Below are 16,683 nucleotides of genomic sequence, written 5' to 3'. Positions count from 1 at the left end.
ATCAACTGATTGCAGTAATTTCTATTAATATCACAGACAGTGGTACAACTAAAATACATACAGCTGATTTATATGATTCTATCATGTAAATAGATATAACAATAAAACTTACAGTATAACCATAGGTTATATCTGTGATTGTGACCTCAACAATTGCATTTTACTTTTAGTATTGGTAATTCAATACCCAGTACTTCACAACAAGACCCAGTACTCCATAATACCTGGTCCTCCACAACATTATTCGGTACTCAAAAATAATACAACATACTCCACAATAGTACCTGGTCCTCCACAACAAGACCCAGTACTCCATAATACCTGGTCCTCCACAACATTATTCGGTACTCAAAAATAATACAACATACTCCATAATAGTACCTGGTCCTCCACAACAAGACCCAGTACTCCATAATACCTGGTCCTCCACAACAAGACCCAGTACTCCATAATACCTGGTCCTCCACAACATTACCAGATACTCAACAACATTCTTTTACAGTACTTGTATACTCACAACATTATTCTAGATAAATAGTGTTCATGAGACAGACATCTTCAAGGTCCTTATTTTACTTAAATCAAAGAGGATTTCCAGGAAGCCATGAAATAATTTACTCTGATGATTATGCTTCCTGAAGGGAGAGCATAAAGTTGTTGTTTGTCTGTCTATGCATTCATTTATTCGTCCGTCCATTTGTCTGTCTGCCATAATTTTGTACGGAGCATTACACTTAAACCATAAGAGGTGTCAAACTTCATAGGTAGATAGATTTCTACAGGGAGAAATGCAGTGCACTGGAACCTTCACTCTCTTTTGCATAATTTAGGAAAAGTTGCAATTTTTTATTTTTCATACTGAAATTTTGTCCCATACTGTGTACTGGGAACCTTTTGCCTTCTGACAACAAAAAAATGTTTCATCCAGTTTAAAATTCACCAATTCATGGAGCATCTGTAACTTTGATAAGTTTGTCTCCTTCCTCTAGTGGTTATTTGTTGAATTTATCACTCTATGAACAGCCACAGTCATTTTGAGACAGGAGATCCTTAAGAGTAGGTGGTAACTACCTCTTCGAACAACAAACAGAAGACCCATCTCATGACATCTAAAGCTATTGAGTAAAGGTGTCTTGCCTAAGACACAACCACAATAGCACAGACCTGTTGATTTCTCTGCTTCCTTAGAAACAATACAGGGCAAAAATAGCAAAAGTCCAGCATTAACAGTTTATAGTTTACATGTATACATAATGTAACAAATATATACTGTTTATGTCATATACGTGCCAGTGATATATTTAAACTATTATTGTATGCAATGTTACAAAAACTGCTGCATCAACAAGTACTTGGTTAAATCTTTACAGCAAAATGACTCAAAGCTTGGAGATAATACAGTCTTTGTGATGTCTGTTACAAATATTTTAGATCTTAACGATAATATTAAGTTACTTCTTTTGTATCACTCAAAATACAACTAACACAAACAGAAACGATTAATAACAGTACAGTAGGTACCCAGAAAGTATCCTGTCCTAAAATTAAAATGTCCAGGAACCAAATTTCTATGGTGGAGATAAAAAGAAAACAAAACATACAAAATTGGAAGTCTTATATCACAACTAGTGAAAAAATGTATGTGGAGATCTCTACAAATGATCAGTGGAAGTTTTACAACAAAATGTACAACTTTTTGGTGAAATAAGTTTCCAAATAGATCTGAACAACTGACCTGATACATGTCAACATATAACTGTGATATATATATATATGGTCGTTAAGGATCACCACTAACACTGATTGACAAAAATTTCCCAGATTGGTGAAATTCAAGACTTGTACCCCCTTTTTTCAAGGACTAAATAGTATATAAATACAATGTTACACTGTACACTGTTAAAAAGTTTATTGTACTGGGTGTGTCAATGTAAAGAATAACACACTTTCTCAAATACCACATAAATATTGATTGAATTGTGATAAGGTAACAACAGTCTAACAACAATTTGGCAAATTATTTATCCTCTAACAACAACATTTATGATAAAATTCACCAATTTGTCTTTTGGCAAAACTTAAATATGGCATCCTCAGTGTAAAAAGAAATGCAGTTCTATTATGTTTACATAAATGATTATCGATACTGACATTTTTCTTTCCATTTTGGCAAATCCAAATTAAAAACACTTTTTATGAAATGTATACTATAGGTAACATTTAGAATATCAGTAAAAACTTTAATGTCAACATGTCATCAATGTTACATGTTCATGCTGCAGATTTCATTTGATGAAAGGAAAACACAAAAATAATAATGTACCTAACAGTATTGAATTTTATACACTGTCACACATTTGTAAAATTGAAAACACTTTTAAACTATTTGGCAGTAATATAATAATAGACTTTATATGTGATTCAATATTTTTCTCAAAATTAGTTTAAGAAATAGCTCTTCGGGAATGCTTACTTGTATTCTCCTTGTAACATCTTTTGTTCCTATTTTGCCATGGTTTCATCAACTTTGAGTGCAAATTAAAATTCTGTTTAAAAAAAAAAATGTTTGTGAATTGTACCCGCAATCACTTTATTTTACCTGTTTTTAGTACATTAAAATTTCTACAAAATGGCTGTCTATATATATCCTGGATGATAAAAATATTTCCTTCAGTTTTGAAGTGCTCGTTTTACACATCAAATAATTCTACAAACAATTTACAGGAATTTTTTTTACATGTATTTAAGTGTTTTCATTTCTTACATAGAGATAATTTTTTTTTAAATTGGATACAAAAACGAACGAAGTTGATTGACATATAAGGATTTTTAGGGTTTTCATTTCTTAATCTAAAGATACAATAACAAAAACTAGGTTACAGAAATGATTAAGTGTTCTGAACACAGAAATGTAAAGGAGTTGATTGACATAAAAAGGATTTGACTGTCCAGCATTAAATGTTCTGTTTTCTTCCAGTAAAATTGTAATCCCCTATCACCCCCACCTTCTTTCTTTAAATCCTAATATAAGCAGAAATGAATAATCTTACAAACAAAGCTGTGACCATGTGAAGTGATAACAATCAAAAGCAAAGCCTTATGTTTTAGCTCAAATACTGCATGAAATATGAGAAAACAGCATCACGTAATATTTACGCAGATCCTGAAGATAACAAGCAGATGAAGAAAACAATGGAACCTTTTATGTGAAGGAGACATAAATAGTATCAGAAGATGAAATTAGCACTACACAGTATTAACCCAGTGTCTGGTGATATCGTATTGTCCCATACACAATAGAATACTGGTGTTCCTGTGACCAGAGAGGACTTACAGCCTACTTCCTGTAAGTAACCATGCTACAAGTCTTTTACTTATAGCAAAAAAATTGAGTATCATCTCAATATTGCCATGAAGTTGTTAAATATTTTGGTCACATAATAACAATACAAACAATTAAGTAGATTAACTAATGAAGACTTTTATGTAAACATCTATTCCCCTTCCTCTTCCTCCTCCTCCTCCTCTTCCTCTTCATCTGTATGTCCTTCCCTTGCACCATAAAGTATCTCAGAGAGTGTCTCTTTGCTGCTTTTAAAGTCCCTGAGACAGTGTGGTGAGCACGCACGAAAGATGAAAGGAAGATTTATAATGCCGTGAAGTTTGCTGACTGGTCGAATAATCCTTAAGCCTGGGCCATAAAGGGGTCCATGACAGCAATCACATGTAGATCGGCTACAAAACACAAATACCTATTAATGACATGTCATTGAATCATTTTTATGCTTTTTAAATCTAAAATTTACTTTTTAAAAATAAAATTCAAGAAACATCTTATATCAATTATCAGTGACTCTTGATGGCCTGGATCGATAAACACATATGGTCTTAATGTGACCAGACTACCATAGTCAGGCGGGTGACCCCATACCTTTTCATGTCTAAGGAAGGAACCAAATCCTGGTCATTTGGGTACACAAGCTAAATCAAACAACATAATTTATCAAAAGACTACAGGACAGAAATATTCTGAAGACATTTCATTGAAATAGTACCATGAAGTTTTCAGGAAACCCTAATTACAGTACTGGTAACTAAAACAGGGCAATCTTCAAGGCTATTGCCATAGTTTTCTGTCTCTTCTTATTGGTCTGGTACCCGTATGTTAAGTCTGACATCCAGTGCTATTACCTTTACAATGATCACATTCATTTGTCTTTCTGATGTATAACTGAACAAGGGAGATAATCTAATCTAATTGAAACATTTAAAACGAAGTCAGTTGAGACCATTTTATGTCCTTTAAGTTAAAAATTGCTTGTGAGAAATAAAATTAATTAGCTACATATGTTAGAAACCGAGCTATCAAGCAAAAGCCAAAAATGAAATGTTATAGAATGTCAGTCCTCAACTGAAATAAGTTGATCTGAAATACTGGACAAGTAACAAATTCTATTGACCTTAAACCTACTGTTTACCAATGTAAATAGGAAAATCAATGATTACCTGGACAGGACATTGATGACTGATGGTGCCAGGTTCTCTGCCTTTCTGTACATTTCAGACTTGTACATAGTCAGAGCTGCCATATCAATCAGTCGCTACAAACAACAGAAAGTAGTACTGAAGATATTGTTTTTTATTGTTCAGAATTAAACAGTTTTACCAGACTGTTTAAATGGTTCTGATTTTAACAGCTTTACTAAAAGCCTGAAGCAAAGTCTTTTTTTTTTCCTAAACTGAAAATTCCTCCATATCAGAAGGCATTAACAGACCACATGAATGATGCATGTAGAAATTTTGTCAAGTTATCTTGAACGGTTTTGGAGATATGTTCTGGAAACACATTCACACAGATGGAATCATTTGTATGTCAATCTCCAACCTTCATTTGGCAGGGAAGAATGAGATAGTTATTTTGATTTGAAATATTCAATTTTAAAAATCCACATAAACCCTTTTGAATTACCTGAGGCTGGTTACGGGTATTCTCTTTCCAGAACAGTGGATGCATGAAATTGTTTTTGACGTTGAGATAGTTGAGCTCCAGAAGTAAAGCACCACAGGGCATGGCTGGTAACTGGTTTCCTTCCATATTAAGTTCTCTCAGGGACCTAGACAGAAGAATCATTAAATCCATCTTGAAGCTTCGTCACTTACTATAATCTAAGATAACTAAATGTCTATGGACATTAACTTAGATGTAACAAAATACTGAGTGAGAATTATATAACAATATTTATATTACATGTACATTCAATGTATAAAATGCATCTATCACATAACAGGCTTACCAAGCCCGAGGTCATGTCTTAGGGGAAACTAAAGTAACAATCTGAAACCCAAGACTTCAGGTTTACTAATCTGATGCTACAATTGAGCTAAAGAAAAGTTCTCTTCAGCCGCGTGGAATATTATGGCTAATATTCTACCAAGGCTGACTACCATTTATCACATAACAGACTTACCAAGTCTGAGGTCATGTCCTAGGAAAAACTAATGTAACAGAGCTTTTTTCTTTATTAGTTTATGTCAGTGCCTCATCTAGGATTCAAACCCAGGACTTCTGGTTTACAAGTCTGATGCTCCGAATTAGCTGAAGGAAAGTTCTCTTTAGCCACATGGCACATTGAGGGTAATACTTTACTAGGGCTAGCTACGTACTCCCACTCCAGGAAAGAACTCATCCTTTAGCTAAGGTTACACTTATTAGAAGATTTTCCTCAAAACCTACTATCAAAATGAGTGATGAGATTGAAAGAATTGTATATTTACGTCTATTCAAATCAATTCATTAATGAGGTCAAAATATATCTATCAATACAGAAAAAAAGAATAAACAGAAATATACCTGAATTGGCTGATTTCATTAGGGACAAATGTGATTTTGTTGTAGGAGATGTCAAGATGTCGCAGCTTTTGTAAAGAAAACAAGCTGAAACAAAGTCAATCACAATTATGATAAGACACAAATAATTTTACATGTATTCATAGATTTTCATAAATGTTGTTATAGTTTTGATTAAAATGTAAAGCAGTGAGTGCCTAAAAACAAATGTAAGAAACATGTTTTAGCACAAAGGCATGTTACTTTGAAATAAGAAATACATAATCATACTCATTGAATAAATTTAAGAATCTAAAAAATTCAAAACACTTTTGGCAGACATTAAACAACTTTGTTTTTCCTCTAAAGTAAATCAGATAATATGCAGATTTGTTCTTATATTTTTACAACTTCAACCACACATAATGTCATGAAAACATAGCTCATGTTTAGTCCAATAACATACAGAAAGAGGTATTTTAGGAATAAACGTACCCCAGAGGTAAGGTCTGTAGAAGACAAAAAGACACCACCAAGGTTTTAAGGTTCTTGAGGCGTTGTATATCAGGTGGAAGCTCCCTTAGGGGATTGTTCCTCAATTTTAGTGTAACTAACTGTTTAACATCCAGTATGGAGCGAGGAAACAGCTAAAAATACCAATATCAAGACTTATATTTCACACTATTACTTGTAAAAAGATTTAAATGAAAAATTCAGAATATGCAGTAGTATAAGTATTACTTATCATAAATATCATTTCCAAAAACAAAAGATACTTAATTATATTCATAATTTAGATAAAAAAGCATTTATTATGTAAATACTAAGATCAAAATGTAATTTCTGTTGAAATTGCAGAAATTCAAAGAGAAAAACAGTAATTTATGTAAAACTGTGTAAGATTCAAGGAGAATTATAGCTGCTAGGGATAGAGAACACACATACCGTGAAGTCATTGAATGAGAGGTTGATGTAGGTCACTGTTCGTATGAGAGGATTGATGTCAGGAAGCTCTGATATAAAGTGTGCCTGGTAATCAATAAATCAAGGATATCAACAATAAAACCATACATTATCACATTGTATACAAGACTGGAATGTAAAACACATAATTAGTTTTGGCTGGTGAAAATTATTTTCCATTTATTTTTTAATTTAACTAAATCTGTTTTTTTATATACATTTCATCAGAAGTTGTCTACATTTAAACAACTTAACATACATTTATATTATCAAATTTACCTTCAAACTTAGAGCTCTGCCACCGTTGATAAGTGAATCTAATATTGCGAGTTCTGAAGGGGAGATTACTCCATTAGCATCACCAGGTGCCGCTATTAACAAATGAATGAAATCTTTATAATTTTACTAAGCATTACTAAGTTATTGAAAACAAATGTTTCAAAAAATCTTAACTTAAATATTATTTCAAGAGATAAGTAATATGAGAAATGCTAAGATGTATTAAATTTGTACATGAATCAATACGCAGAAAAAATATGCAATCTAAAAACTTATGTTTTAATTTAGATAACTTGTTATTAATCAAAATTGAAAATATTAACTCTAAGATCAAGATATTATAAACAAAAATTTTAGCTAGTCTTGCAAATGATTAAGGCTCTTCATTTATCCTCAAGTATTGACTGTACTGTGTTAATTGCTGCATCAGGGATTTGTAATGATGCAACAAACAACTGATAGTTAATACCTAGAAAACTAAACAATTTAATAACTGAATCATTGAATGATTGTTTTTCCTTAAAAGTTTCCATAATGAATATGTATTAAACATTAAGGTATAATTAAAACAACACATTGAGCAGAAAACTCACTAAAAGGTGACTGACTGCGTCCCGAGCCTTGGAAATACCGAGAACGGGCAGAGTGGAACATGGAATCTACAGACGGAATCTCTGTATCTCTGAAAAAAAAACAAAAAAAAATCACAGCACATAATACCACGAGAAATTTTGATATACCAAGGAAATGAAGCATATCTGTAGATTTAAATCAATCATTTTCATTAAATTTATGTACATTGTGTTTACATTTGTGATTGGAAAAAATACAGATCATTGATACTTTGACTGCCATGAAAAACACACAATAAAAAGATGCTTTGATAAAGGTCTAAGGATTTCATGTTTAGAATTACATGTAGATAGGAAATACTAAAAGAAGAAAAATTAGAAACATTTGAGGGTAAAAAAACAGATGATATCTCCTTTGGATTTGTTAAGAAAGTAACACATACTGACGAATTTGTTGACTCCTACTGGCCACCTCTGTAGTATCATCCTCATACAGTATAATCTCTGTATGTGGAACATCTGTGTCATGGTGGCTAGGACTGTATCGCTTCAGTGGTCTAATTACAGATTTTACTTCAGTGTTCATGAGATCACGGACATGTTGCTTTATCATGGCTGCCATCTCAATTAGAAGCTGCTTCTGAGGAATTCTTGGTTCAACAGGAGGAATACTCTGTCCTGGAGGAGAAACACAACCATGTCAGGTACTTTGAAAAAGATACTTGTAGGTAAACATTAGACTTATCATTAAATATCTAACAATAAGCTCATGCCTGGCAATAAGTCTATTCATACGTATTGTTTTTTCAGTAAAAATAACCCACAAAATTTAACTTTTAATTGTCCTGTAGTAAGCACACTCTCTGACTTTGAGTCTGAGATAATGTGTTGGCTCCCTTAGCTTATTTCAATGTGATTATGATTTAATGTTAAATATAATCTGTAACCATATGACATTTTGATTTACATACAAAGCATATATTCACAATGTTTTGATGAATTTTCAAGTACATATACTGCTTCAATTCTACTATGACAGGACCAAATTCTCATTGAAAGAAAGTTGCCAATTGAGCCTGCCTCACTCATCTGGTATTTAAAGCTCTTAACAGATACGTTATCATTTCACAGCATTGACATGCATCCAAGGGAACTACCAGCAGAAACAATTTAAAGGTTTCAACAAATTTGAGCCCTGTGACCTTGAACAGACTTGTAGTTCAAGGTGATTTCTCTTGCAAATTTTTTCTGGCTTTATCCTCTGATCCTACAGACTATATATCTTATTTATAGGTTTTTGGTTATTGAGGAAGGCATCGTTTGTAAGCTTTGAAAAATGGTGACGGTTCATATGGATTAAGATTAATTAATTTGTAAAATTCTTCTGGCTTCATCACAGGAACTTACCAGTTTAAAAAAAAAAAAAAAATCCAAGCTTTAATCAGGAAAAGTTGTTTAAATCTTATACCATATTTTACCCCTGTAAACTTTAATATGGATCAAGTCTATTTGTTTGCCCAGACTATGTTAGATTTCATCCCAGGAAGCTAAAGGTCTTCTGAATTATCAAAATTCATCTGAATGTTTAAAAAATGCCCCTTCTGATTTTGAATATTGGTAAAGGTCACTTCTTTTCGCAAACTAATTTGTTGGCCCTCATCCAAGGAATATTCAAGCCAAATATTATGATTCAAGGCCGGTTGGTTATTGAGAAGATGTCATTAAAATGGAAAAGAGACCATATGGACTGATAATCGACAGATAATTGATGCTGCACCATAGCATAAGCTCATTTGGCCAAGCCCTTCGAGTTAGGTGAGCTAAATGTATGTGAAATATACATATAATTATCGTCCCATAGTTAATATTTTAAATGATCAAGTTCAAAAATAAATTGTTTGAAATTAAGAGAACTTATATAACCATACCTTCTGGAGTAAATGTGTTCGTGTGAACCTCGTCTTGGGATAACTCAAACGTATTTTGTTCGGCAAGTAACTTGGTCATTTTCTTGTAATTATATCTGGAACACACGGCCTGTTTAACAGACCTCATAGGCAGTCTCTGTCTGTCCGATATCTCCATCATAAATGTTTCCAAAGTAAATGTTGGTGGAGCATAATACCTTATATCATCAACATAGTCTACATGAAATATTTCAGGATGTCTCCGAGGTGGTCTGGCAGGAAAACTTTCTGGTCCCCTGGGTTTAAATGGCTTTATTAAGGATTTTCCATCAACATAAGTCCCAAGACTTGTTTTGACCCTGTATAAAGGATCCAAAATAAATTTCTTGTCATCTCTACTGACAAAAGCCACATTCGTTTGTTGAGATCCATGTTGTATGACATGTCTGTATAGATAGTGCTTCCTTGTTGGATTGGATTCTGAAGGTGGAGGTGATATCAAACTAGGTACCACACTAGGCGTGGGCGATTGTCGAATTGTTACTGGGGTTTCACGTGTAGGAATATCTGTATCAAAGTCATAGGTTTCATAAAATGGTTTTACAGGTGAACTTGAGTTCTTTGTTGGGGAAGGTGTGGATAGTGGTGGAAGAGGCTTTGGGGCTCTTGGTCGTCGCAGTAGTTTGGTGTCTTGAGTACTTGAATTCTTTTTATGCTTTGATGAATTTGTAGTAAACACCAGCTGAAAAAAAAAACACAAAAACAACTCATTTGTGTAAATTGCAATACACTTTTCAAAATTGAAGTAATTCAAACCTACACAAACCTCAATACACAAAGGGTTATGATCGCTTTCACTCTCTGCACCCTTGAAACATTTCCTGGCAAAACTGAATGCAGAAGAGAAGTCATTTTAATTGGACTTGAATGGGTTTCAGGAGAAATAAACTGACCAAAGACAGACTGATACACTTCTTTGAAGATTACAAAGGAGCAACATCCAACTTCAAAACCAGTATAACATAACGTTATATGAGAGCCAATGCCTTAGAATAAGTGTTTATTGAGCCTTGTTCCCTCAGCCTGGGTACCTGGAGGTATGCGGGACATTAATGAATCAGAGTTGTTTATTTAATTGATGTTACTATATTACAACAGCTGTCTTCTCTCTCACAGATTGGGTGAGTTCGATGTGCATAGGCCTATTAGTGTTGTGCTAGGGATCTGTCAAGTGCTTATAATAACTTCTGGATATTCTACATGTACCAGAATATAGCGACACGGTTTGTATCCTGTTCATTAACCGGGTCTGCAATGACATTATGGTCACCATTATGGCCTACTTCATTTCAAATAACACTGCTATAAGACTACCAGAGGAAATAACCGCATTACTGGTGGCATTTAATGCAAGTGTTGTAATCGATTAACGTATGGTACTGAACAGTGATTTCTCGTAAGCGAATTATTTTAGAATGTCAATAACTGGAAATTATGGTTACAAAATAAATACACTTACGGACGGTCCACTTGCCGCCATCTTGACGCTGTAACCATACCAACTTCCGTGATTTTTTTTTCTCGTGAAGTCTCGCGAGACAACAATGAGCACCTGCTAAGCATGTTGGGCCGGTTATCAAAAGCGTCTGCTAGAACGGCATCAAGGTATTTTTCAAGTACCTTCCGTTCAAATGGGGAATTCAATGAACCTTTATCTGGACATGACATGCCAAGGGCAGGAGGCATCGCTTCAATGATGCGACTGCCAGTTCAAGACAATGCAAGCGGTAAGAAAACAACTAAGCCATATTTGTGACACGGACTTTGATATCAGTGGCAGCAGTTACAGGTAATCCCTTTTTGGGATTCCTCCTTGGGACTTATGTCCAACGTTTACATGGTCAAACGTCCGATATAAAGGAGTTCCAAGGAGGATAATAGGAACCCGCATTACATATTCAGACAGGATTTTACGCTCACCGTTTCCACTCGTACACAGTTGTTTGTCAAATTATATACGGGAACATAAGTCCCGTCGATATATCGTCTGGACATCAGTTCCGGGCCGTTATGTATTTCGGAATGACAATTTGTCAGCCTTATCACATAAACATGTCCTTCGTGACGTTGCACCCGGATCATTTTTTTTTTTTTTTGTCGTAACGTGTCACGCTTCCAGAAAGAATGAAAAATTGTGATTTAAACCATTCACCATAAACTATTATGAGTATATTTCATTGGCAAATTTATGTATTTTTTTCTTCATACACATTTTATATATCAAACATCCTCCTAGATATGATGAAATAGCCTATCAATTCATCCTCGGATACTTAGTGGCTGCTACCAAATCCTTGTTTCTGTGGTCCATGAGTTGATATTTTCTTTTTATAATTAACGTTTGATAGGTTTGTATGCCTGCTTTGTTGGAGTTCCTTTAGACATTGGAACATCTAATAGGGCAGGGACTAGACACGGTCCTCGTCAAATCCGAGCGGAATCATCACTGCTACGCAAGCTGAACATCGCAACCGGTAAGATTAAAATAATGTTTTTGTCACCCACGATAAAGTCATTAGTGACCTATTTTGATCACCATTTCATCAATACCAGAGGGACATGGCTAAAAAGAGGTCATGTTAACTCAAATTTAAATAAACCTATTCTCTATACCCAGATATTGTAGAATCATATTTACTCCTTTTTACAGATGGAAGAATGCTTTGCCTAAATTGTGAATTTCATGGATTTAGATAGATATTCCTCCATAAACATGAAGATTACAGACAAAATGTATAATCCAAATGAAGTATAGGAAAAATGATTATTATGTACAAAATATCAATGTCTGATATAGCAGTTAGTAAGTAGCCCTAGGGCCATTGCATCTTTTGTACTATTTCACAAATTTTCAATCAAGAATTTTACCATGATTGTGATGCTAATGCTGTTCATCAGCATAAACTGTTCGCATATATCTTCTTCCACATCAATATATTGTTTCATCTAGTCCTTGATAGTTATAAAGTTTATGGTGAAAAGGATGTTGAAAATATATAAAAGACCTTGTTTCATATAGCTTACTGCATTGTATCAGAAAGTGAACATTTACATAACTACCTTGATGTCTGTATAGTAGTTTACATATACTATATCATTGGTATACATAAATGACAGTTTGATCATTTCTGAGTTTCCAAATATAATATGAATTTCTTTCACTGACTTACCACAGTGAATGCAGCAAAAGAGGGGTAGGGATTAATACTAGTAATAGATTATAGCTTATTATGGGTTGGGGGTATATACATGGCACACTTTTCTTTCTTGTGTCTAATTTTTTTTTATCTGTGATAGGAGCCTCTCCGTTTGATTCATTCCAAGTAGCTGATGTTGGTGATGTAAATCTGAACCTGTACAACCTACCAAAGGCATGTGAGGATATCCGTAACCATTTCTCTGGCATTGTTCAGACTGGCTGTATACCTTTGGCCCTGGGAGGTGATCACACCATGACCTATCCAATTCTACAGGCTATCAGGGTAATATAGCAGCGATTTAAACATATATGCCACATCTTTTTTATGCCTCCCCTCTCTATTTTCTTTTTTTTTCTTCTTATTTTTGTTTTATAGGAATTTTTTTGTTTAATAGAGAAAATATCTATCAATACAATCAGCTCTGACAATTTTTAGTCATTACCAAAATATAAAAGACAGACAAATTTGTAGTGAAATCTGCAATTCTAGATTAAGTAGATATTACATACAACACATAATGAACCGACTAAATGAATCCTGTACATTTTGTGTTCTTTCTTGTCAAGTGTGCAGAAATCATTTAGTTTAAAAGAAATTGATTCATTAATATGATAACTTTTATGGTATCATATCCAAAAAATTTAACATTAAGGTCAAAATCCGTCTTTTTGAAATTATTCATTTTTCTCACTACAGGTTTTTAGTGTATTTTATAATTTACAAATTATATGAAAAAGTGAGCTTTATATACAAGATATGTATATAGTTATATATTCACTTGTGTAGGACAAGCATGGCCCAGTAGGTTTGGTCCATGTTGATGCCCATGCCGACACCAACGACACCATGCTGGGTGAAAAAATTGCTCATGGGACACCATTTCGTCGTGCCATGGAAGAGGGATGTCTGGACGGACATCGTGTTATACAGATTGGACTACGTGGTTCAAATTACAACATCACTGATTATGACTGGGGACGGGAACAAGTAGGCTGTGTTATTGCATGTTAATTGATGTAGTTCAGATATCTGCTTGTTTTGATCACCCATGTACTGATACCAGTAGCCAATTTAATGTGACTAGATTACAGGAACTCCTAGAAAAAGGAAGGTTTGTCACAAAAACACTTGGTTTTGGATAAATAGCATCAGGGTTGTTTAACTGCAGTATTAGTTTAGACTATTGTTTAAATACCATGAAATACTGACAAATAGATGGAGATATCTATGACTCCAACTTACAATCACTGGTAAAACAGTCAATAACAAAACTATAACCAGCTTATTTCAAAATTGAATGTGTTTATTCGAACAGGGTTTCCGAGTAGTCCTGGGCCATGAATGTTGGCATAAGTCCTTGACCCCTCTAATGTCTGAAGTTAGAGAGATGATGGGTGACCGCCCTGTCTACATAACCTTTGATATTGATGCCCTAGACCCAGCTTATGCTCCAGGAACAGGTAAAATAATTATTATCATTTTACTTTTGAACATATCACGTGTAATACATTGTTGAAAATATCAAAGTTTTAAATACTGTTATTATTCTTGCACCTGAACAGCGAGATTTTCTTTTAACAAACCTCTGATCAATAAAACAAAATATTGTAAAGAGAGTCCGACCTATTCTAAATAAAAAAGATATTTGAGCATTGTATTGGATCTAAGATACATGCAAGTGTTATAAGAGTAATACTTTGGTCTTTGATACTGAAATGTATCTCAGTTTAGGTAGCTATCTCTAGTGAAATTACCAGGAGAACAAGATCTACGTGCAATTCTTTTGTGATTATTTGTCAATGCACAACAGGTTTCTGATGATGTCACATTCAGTTCATATAAATCAATTGAAGTGACTTGTCATAGGTGCTGTATGTATAGGAATAATGCTTTGATCTGTACATTTACAACAGGACAGAAATTTGCTTATGACAACATATATCATGTCATTTGTTCAAAAGCTGTCGCAAAAATAGAAAATTAGATATAAGAGAAAACCCTGTCATATGGAACAAGTTATCAGCTTGATTATCGACACTCAGACCAGTGCTGCTACATATATTTAATCATTAATATCTATTTATATACAGGTACACCAGAAATAGCTGGCCTAACACCTGCCCAGGGATTGGAAATCATACGAGGATGTCGAGGCATGAACATTGTCGGAGGTGATCTGGTAGAGGTAATACTGTGTTTATTAACCGGTAATCAATAATCCACTTATTTTACTACTTTTTAGCTGATCATATTATTTTTCTTACCTCACTATAGAGTTTGATATTAAGATCAATAAGCAAGGAAAGTTGAAACAAGATTTGGTTGATATCTTAATATAAAAGGTGTTACCCTATCATGACATGTTTGTTTCCACAGCTTTGATGAGAGTAAGTTGAATGATAGTAACAGGTGTCAGTTTGATCTAAATACATTTTGTAACTATACAGTATAATTTTCTGTCACCAGGTGTCGCCACCGTATGACCCCTTTGGCACCACAGCATTAACAGGAGCTAACCTGCTTTTTGAGATGTTATGTGTTCTTCCGGAATGCAAATATCTGCGTTAAGGAACAGAAATTTGAAGACATCATACTTTATATGAATGGAGAGAGATCACATTGTCATATTACAAACAATACACTTGAAAGTATACTACACAGGTCATTTTCTGGAGGAAAAAATAAGAAATATGGAACAGTATGTAAAATCATGGTTTTCGAGGCAGTCATAATCAAATCAGTATTTTGCATTCTCACAGCATTGAAATTTAATAATGTAAATTTTGTCTGGAGATCTCTTTTGACTTTCAACCGATTCCATTCAAACTTGGTAGGCTAAATAACCATGACCTGAGGTTGAGTTTTCGTGAATGGCAGTATGACTCCATAGATATTCAAAAGAGTTAATGCTCCTTGTTGTTTCTATAATTTAAAATCTTTTCTGTAGATATCTTTCATTTTCCTTTAAATTCTTTTCTTTACATAATATTGGATTTTAAGAAGGTATTCAGGTACATGTATGTCATCTCTCTCTTAATGTAGCACTTTTTGGCTAAGATTGATCGAAGTTTCTATATACATGTACCTTTATTTCAGATAAGATGAATTACTTCTCTACTCGAACCACATAACAGGCTATTGTCAAATTGTCAAATGATATTACCATTGTTAACCAGCTTCTTGATTTTAATACTTTGTGTGTATACATTCTTGCATTGCAAACTTTTATTCAACTTTATGAAATGAAACAAATTATTTATCTAATTCTTTGCCTCAAAATGATAAAAGATCATTTTTTTTTTGTATTCATTTATGAAAATCTCAAGAGTTTCAGCAACTGCTTGAGCCTGTTTTTTGGATGTAATTGGAACCCTCAAATTATTAAGGCTTTTATAATTTGAGTTATATGTGTTTATCTAGTTCTTCAATTTGTATATTACAGTATTACCATAGGTTTACTTTTCAGCATTTTCCTCAGTCATGCAATATCTGCTGTTATTTGTTGGTTAGTATTGATAATTTTGTCATAACATAATATTATTTTCTATATTATTTTATTAAGATTATATAAATATAAATATACAGATTATATATAATGTTATAACATTGTGGTTTGTTGGTAAGCATTGATAATTTTGTCTTTATTATAGAGTATTATTTTATCAATAGTTTTATCAAGATTATATGAATATAAATATCATACAGATTACATATATTGTTATTAATTTGTGATTTGTTGGTAAGCATTGATAATTTTGTCTTTATAAAGTATTGTTTTCTACATAATTTTATCAAGATTATACGGATGTGAAAAATTATATAATTATATTCTTATTACATTGTGATTTGTTGGTAAGCATTGATAATTTTGTCTT

The 16,683-nt window shown here is 33.4% G+C and overlaps 2 protein-coding genes across 3 annotated transcripts; one reads left to right on the top strand and one right to left on the bottom strand.

Annotated features, from left to right (window-relative positions):
• Positions 1–3,494: 3,494 nt before the first annotated feature.
• LOC132550558 (leucine-rich repeat-containing protein 63-like) lies at positions 3,495–11,088 on the bottom strand. The gene is made up of 11 exons (XM_060214647.1): positions 11,068–11,088; positions 9,570–10,290; positions 8,085–8,319; positions 7,663–7,751; positions 7,070–7,161; positions 6,773–6,856; positions 6,323–6,474; positions 5,852–5,935; positions 4,970–5,114; positions 4,507–4,601; positions 3,495–3,735 (listed from the first exon to the last, which is right to left on the bottom strand). Exons 1-11 carry the CDS (start codon positions 11,086–11,088, stop codon positions 3,495–3,497), a joined length of 1,959 nt encoding a protein of 652 aa, XP_060070630.1.
• Positions 11,089–11,169: 81 nt separating this feature from the next.
• Positions 11,170–15,749, top strand: LOC132550578 (agmatinase, mitochondrial-like). 2 transcript variants are annotated; one of them, XM_060214670.1, is made up of 7 exons: positions 11,170–11,335; positions 11,957–12,082; positions 12,906–13,090; positions 13,595–13,795; positions 14,124–14,268; positions 14,899–14,993; positions 15,275–15,749. In XM_060214670.1, exons 1-7 carry the CDS (start codon positions 11,170–11,172, stop codon positions 15,374–15,376), a joined length of 1,020 nt encoding a protein of 339 aa, XP_060070653.1. In that variant the 3' UTR covers positions 15,377–15,749. The 2 variants fall into 2 exon arrangements, with proteins under 2 accessions (XP_060070653.1, XP_060070652.1); XM_060214669.1 differs by lacking the exon at positions 11,957–12,082 and having other exon boundaries at positions 11,207–11,335.
• The last annotated feature ends 934 nt before the right edge of the window (positions 15,750–16,683 follow it).

This window comes from Ylistrum balloti, unplaced genomic scaffold (genome assembly GCF_031769215.1).
Source record: "Ylistrum balloti isolate Yb309-2 unplaced genomic scaffold, AGI_CSIRO_Ybal_v1 Utg370128, whole genome shotgun sequence".
NCBI lineage: Eukaryota > Metazoa > Mollusca > Bivalvia > Pectinida > Pectinidae > Ylistrum > Ylistrum balloti.
The sequence above is the reverse complement of the archived record's forward strand: the minus strand, read 5'-3'. Positions and strand labels throughout refer to the sequence as shown.

Coding starts and splice junctions, on each gene's coding strand:
- LOC132550558 (XM_060214647.1), bottom strand. CDS start 11,088: ATGGCGGCAAGTGGACCGTCC. Junction 7,752..8,084: donor AGGAGTCAACAAATTCGTCA/GTATGTGTTACT, acceptor TTTTTTTTTCAG/AGATACAGAGATTCCGTCTG. Junction 5,936..6,322: donor CTACAGACCTTACCTCTGGG/GTACGTTTATTC, acceptor ACTTTGTTTCAG/CTTGTTTTCTTTACAAAAGC.
- LOC132550578 (XM_060214670.1), top strand. CDS start 11,170: ATGTTGGGCCGGTTATCAAAAGCGTCTGCTAGAACGGCATCAAGGTAT. Junction 12,083..12,905: donor CAAGCTGAACATCGCAACCG/GTAAGATTAAAA, acceptor TATCTGTGATAG/GAGCCTCTCCGTTTGATTCA. Junction 13,796..14,123: donor ATGACTGGGGACGGGAACAA/GTAGGCTGTGTT, acceptor TTATTCGAACAG/GGTTTCCGAGTAGTCCTGGG.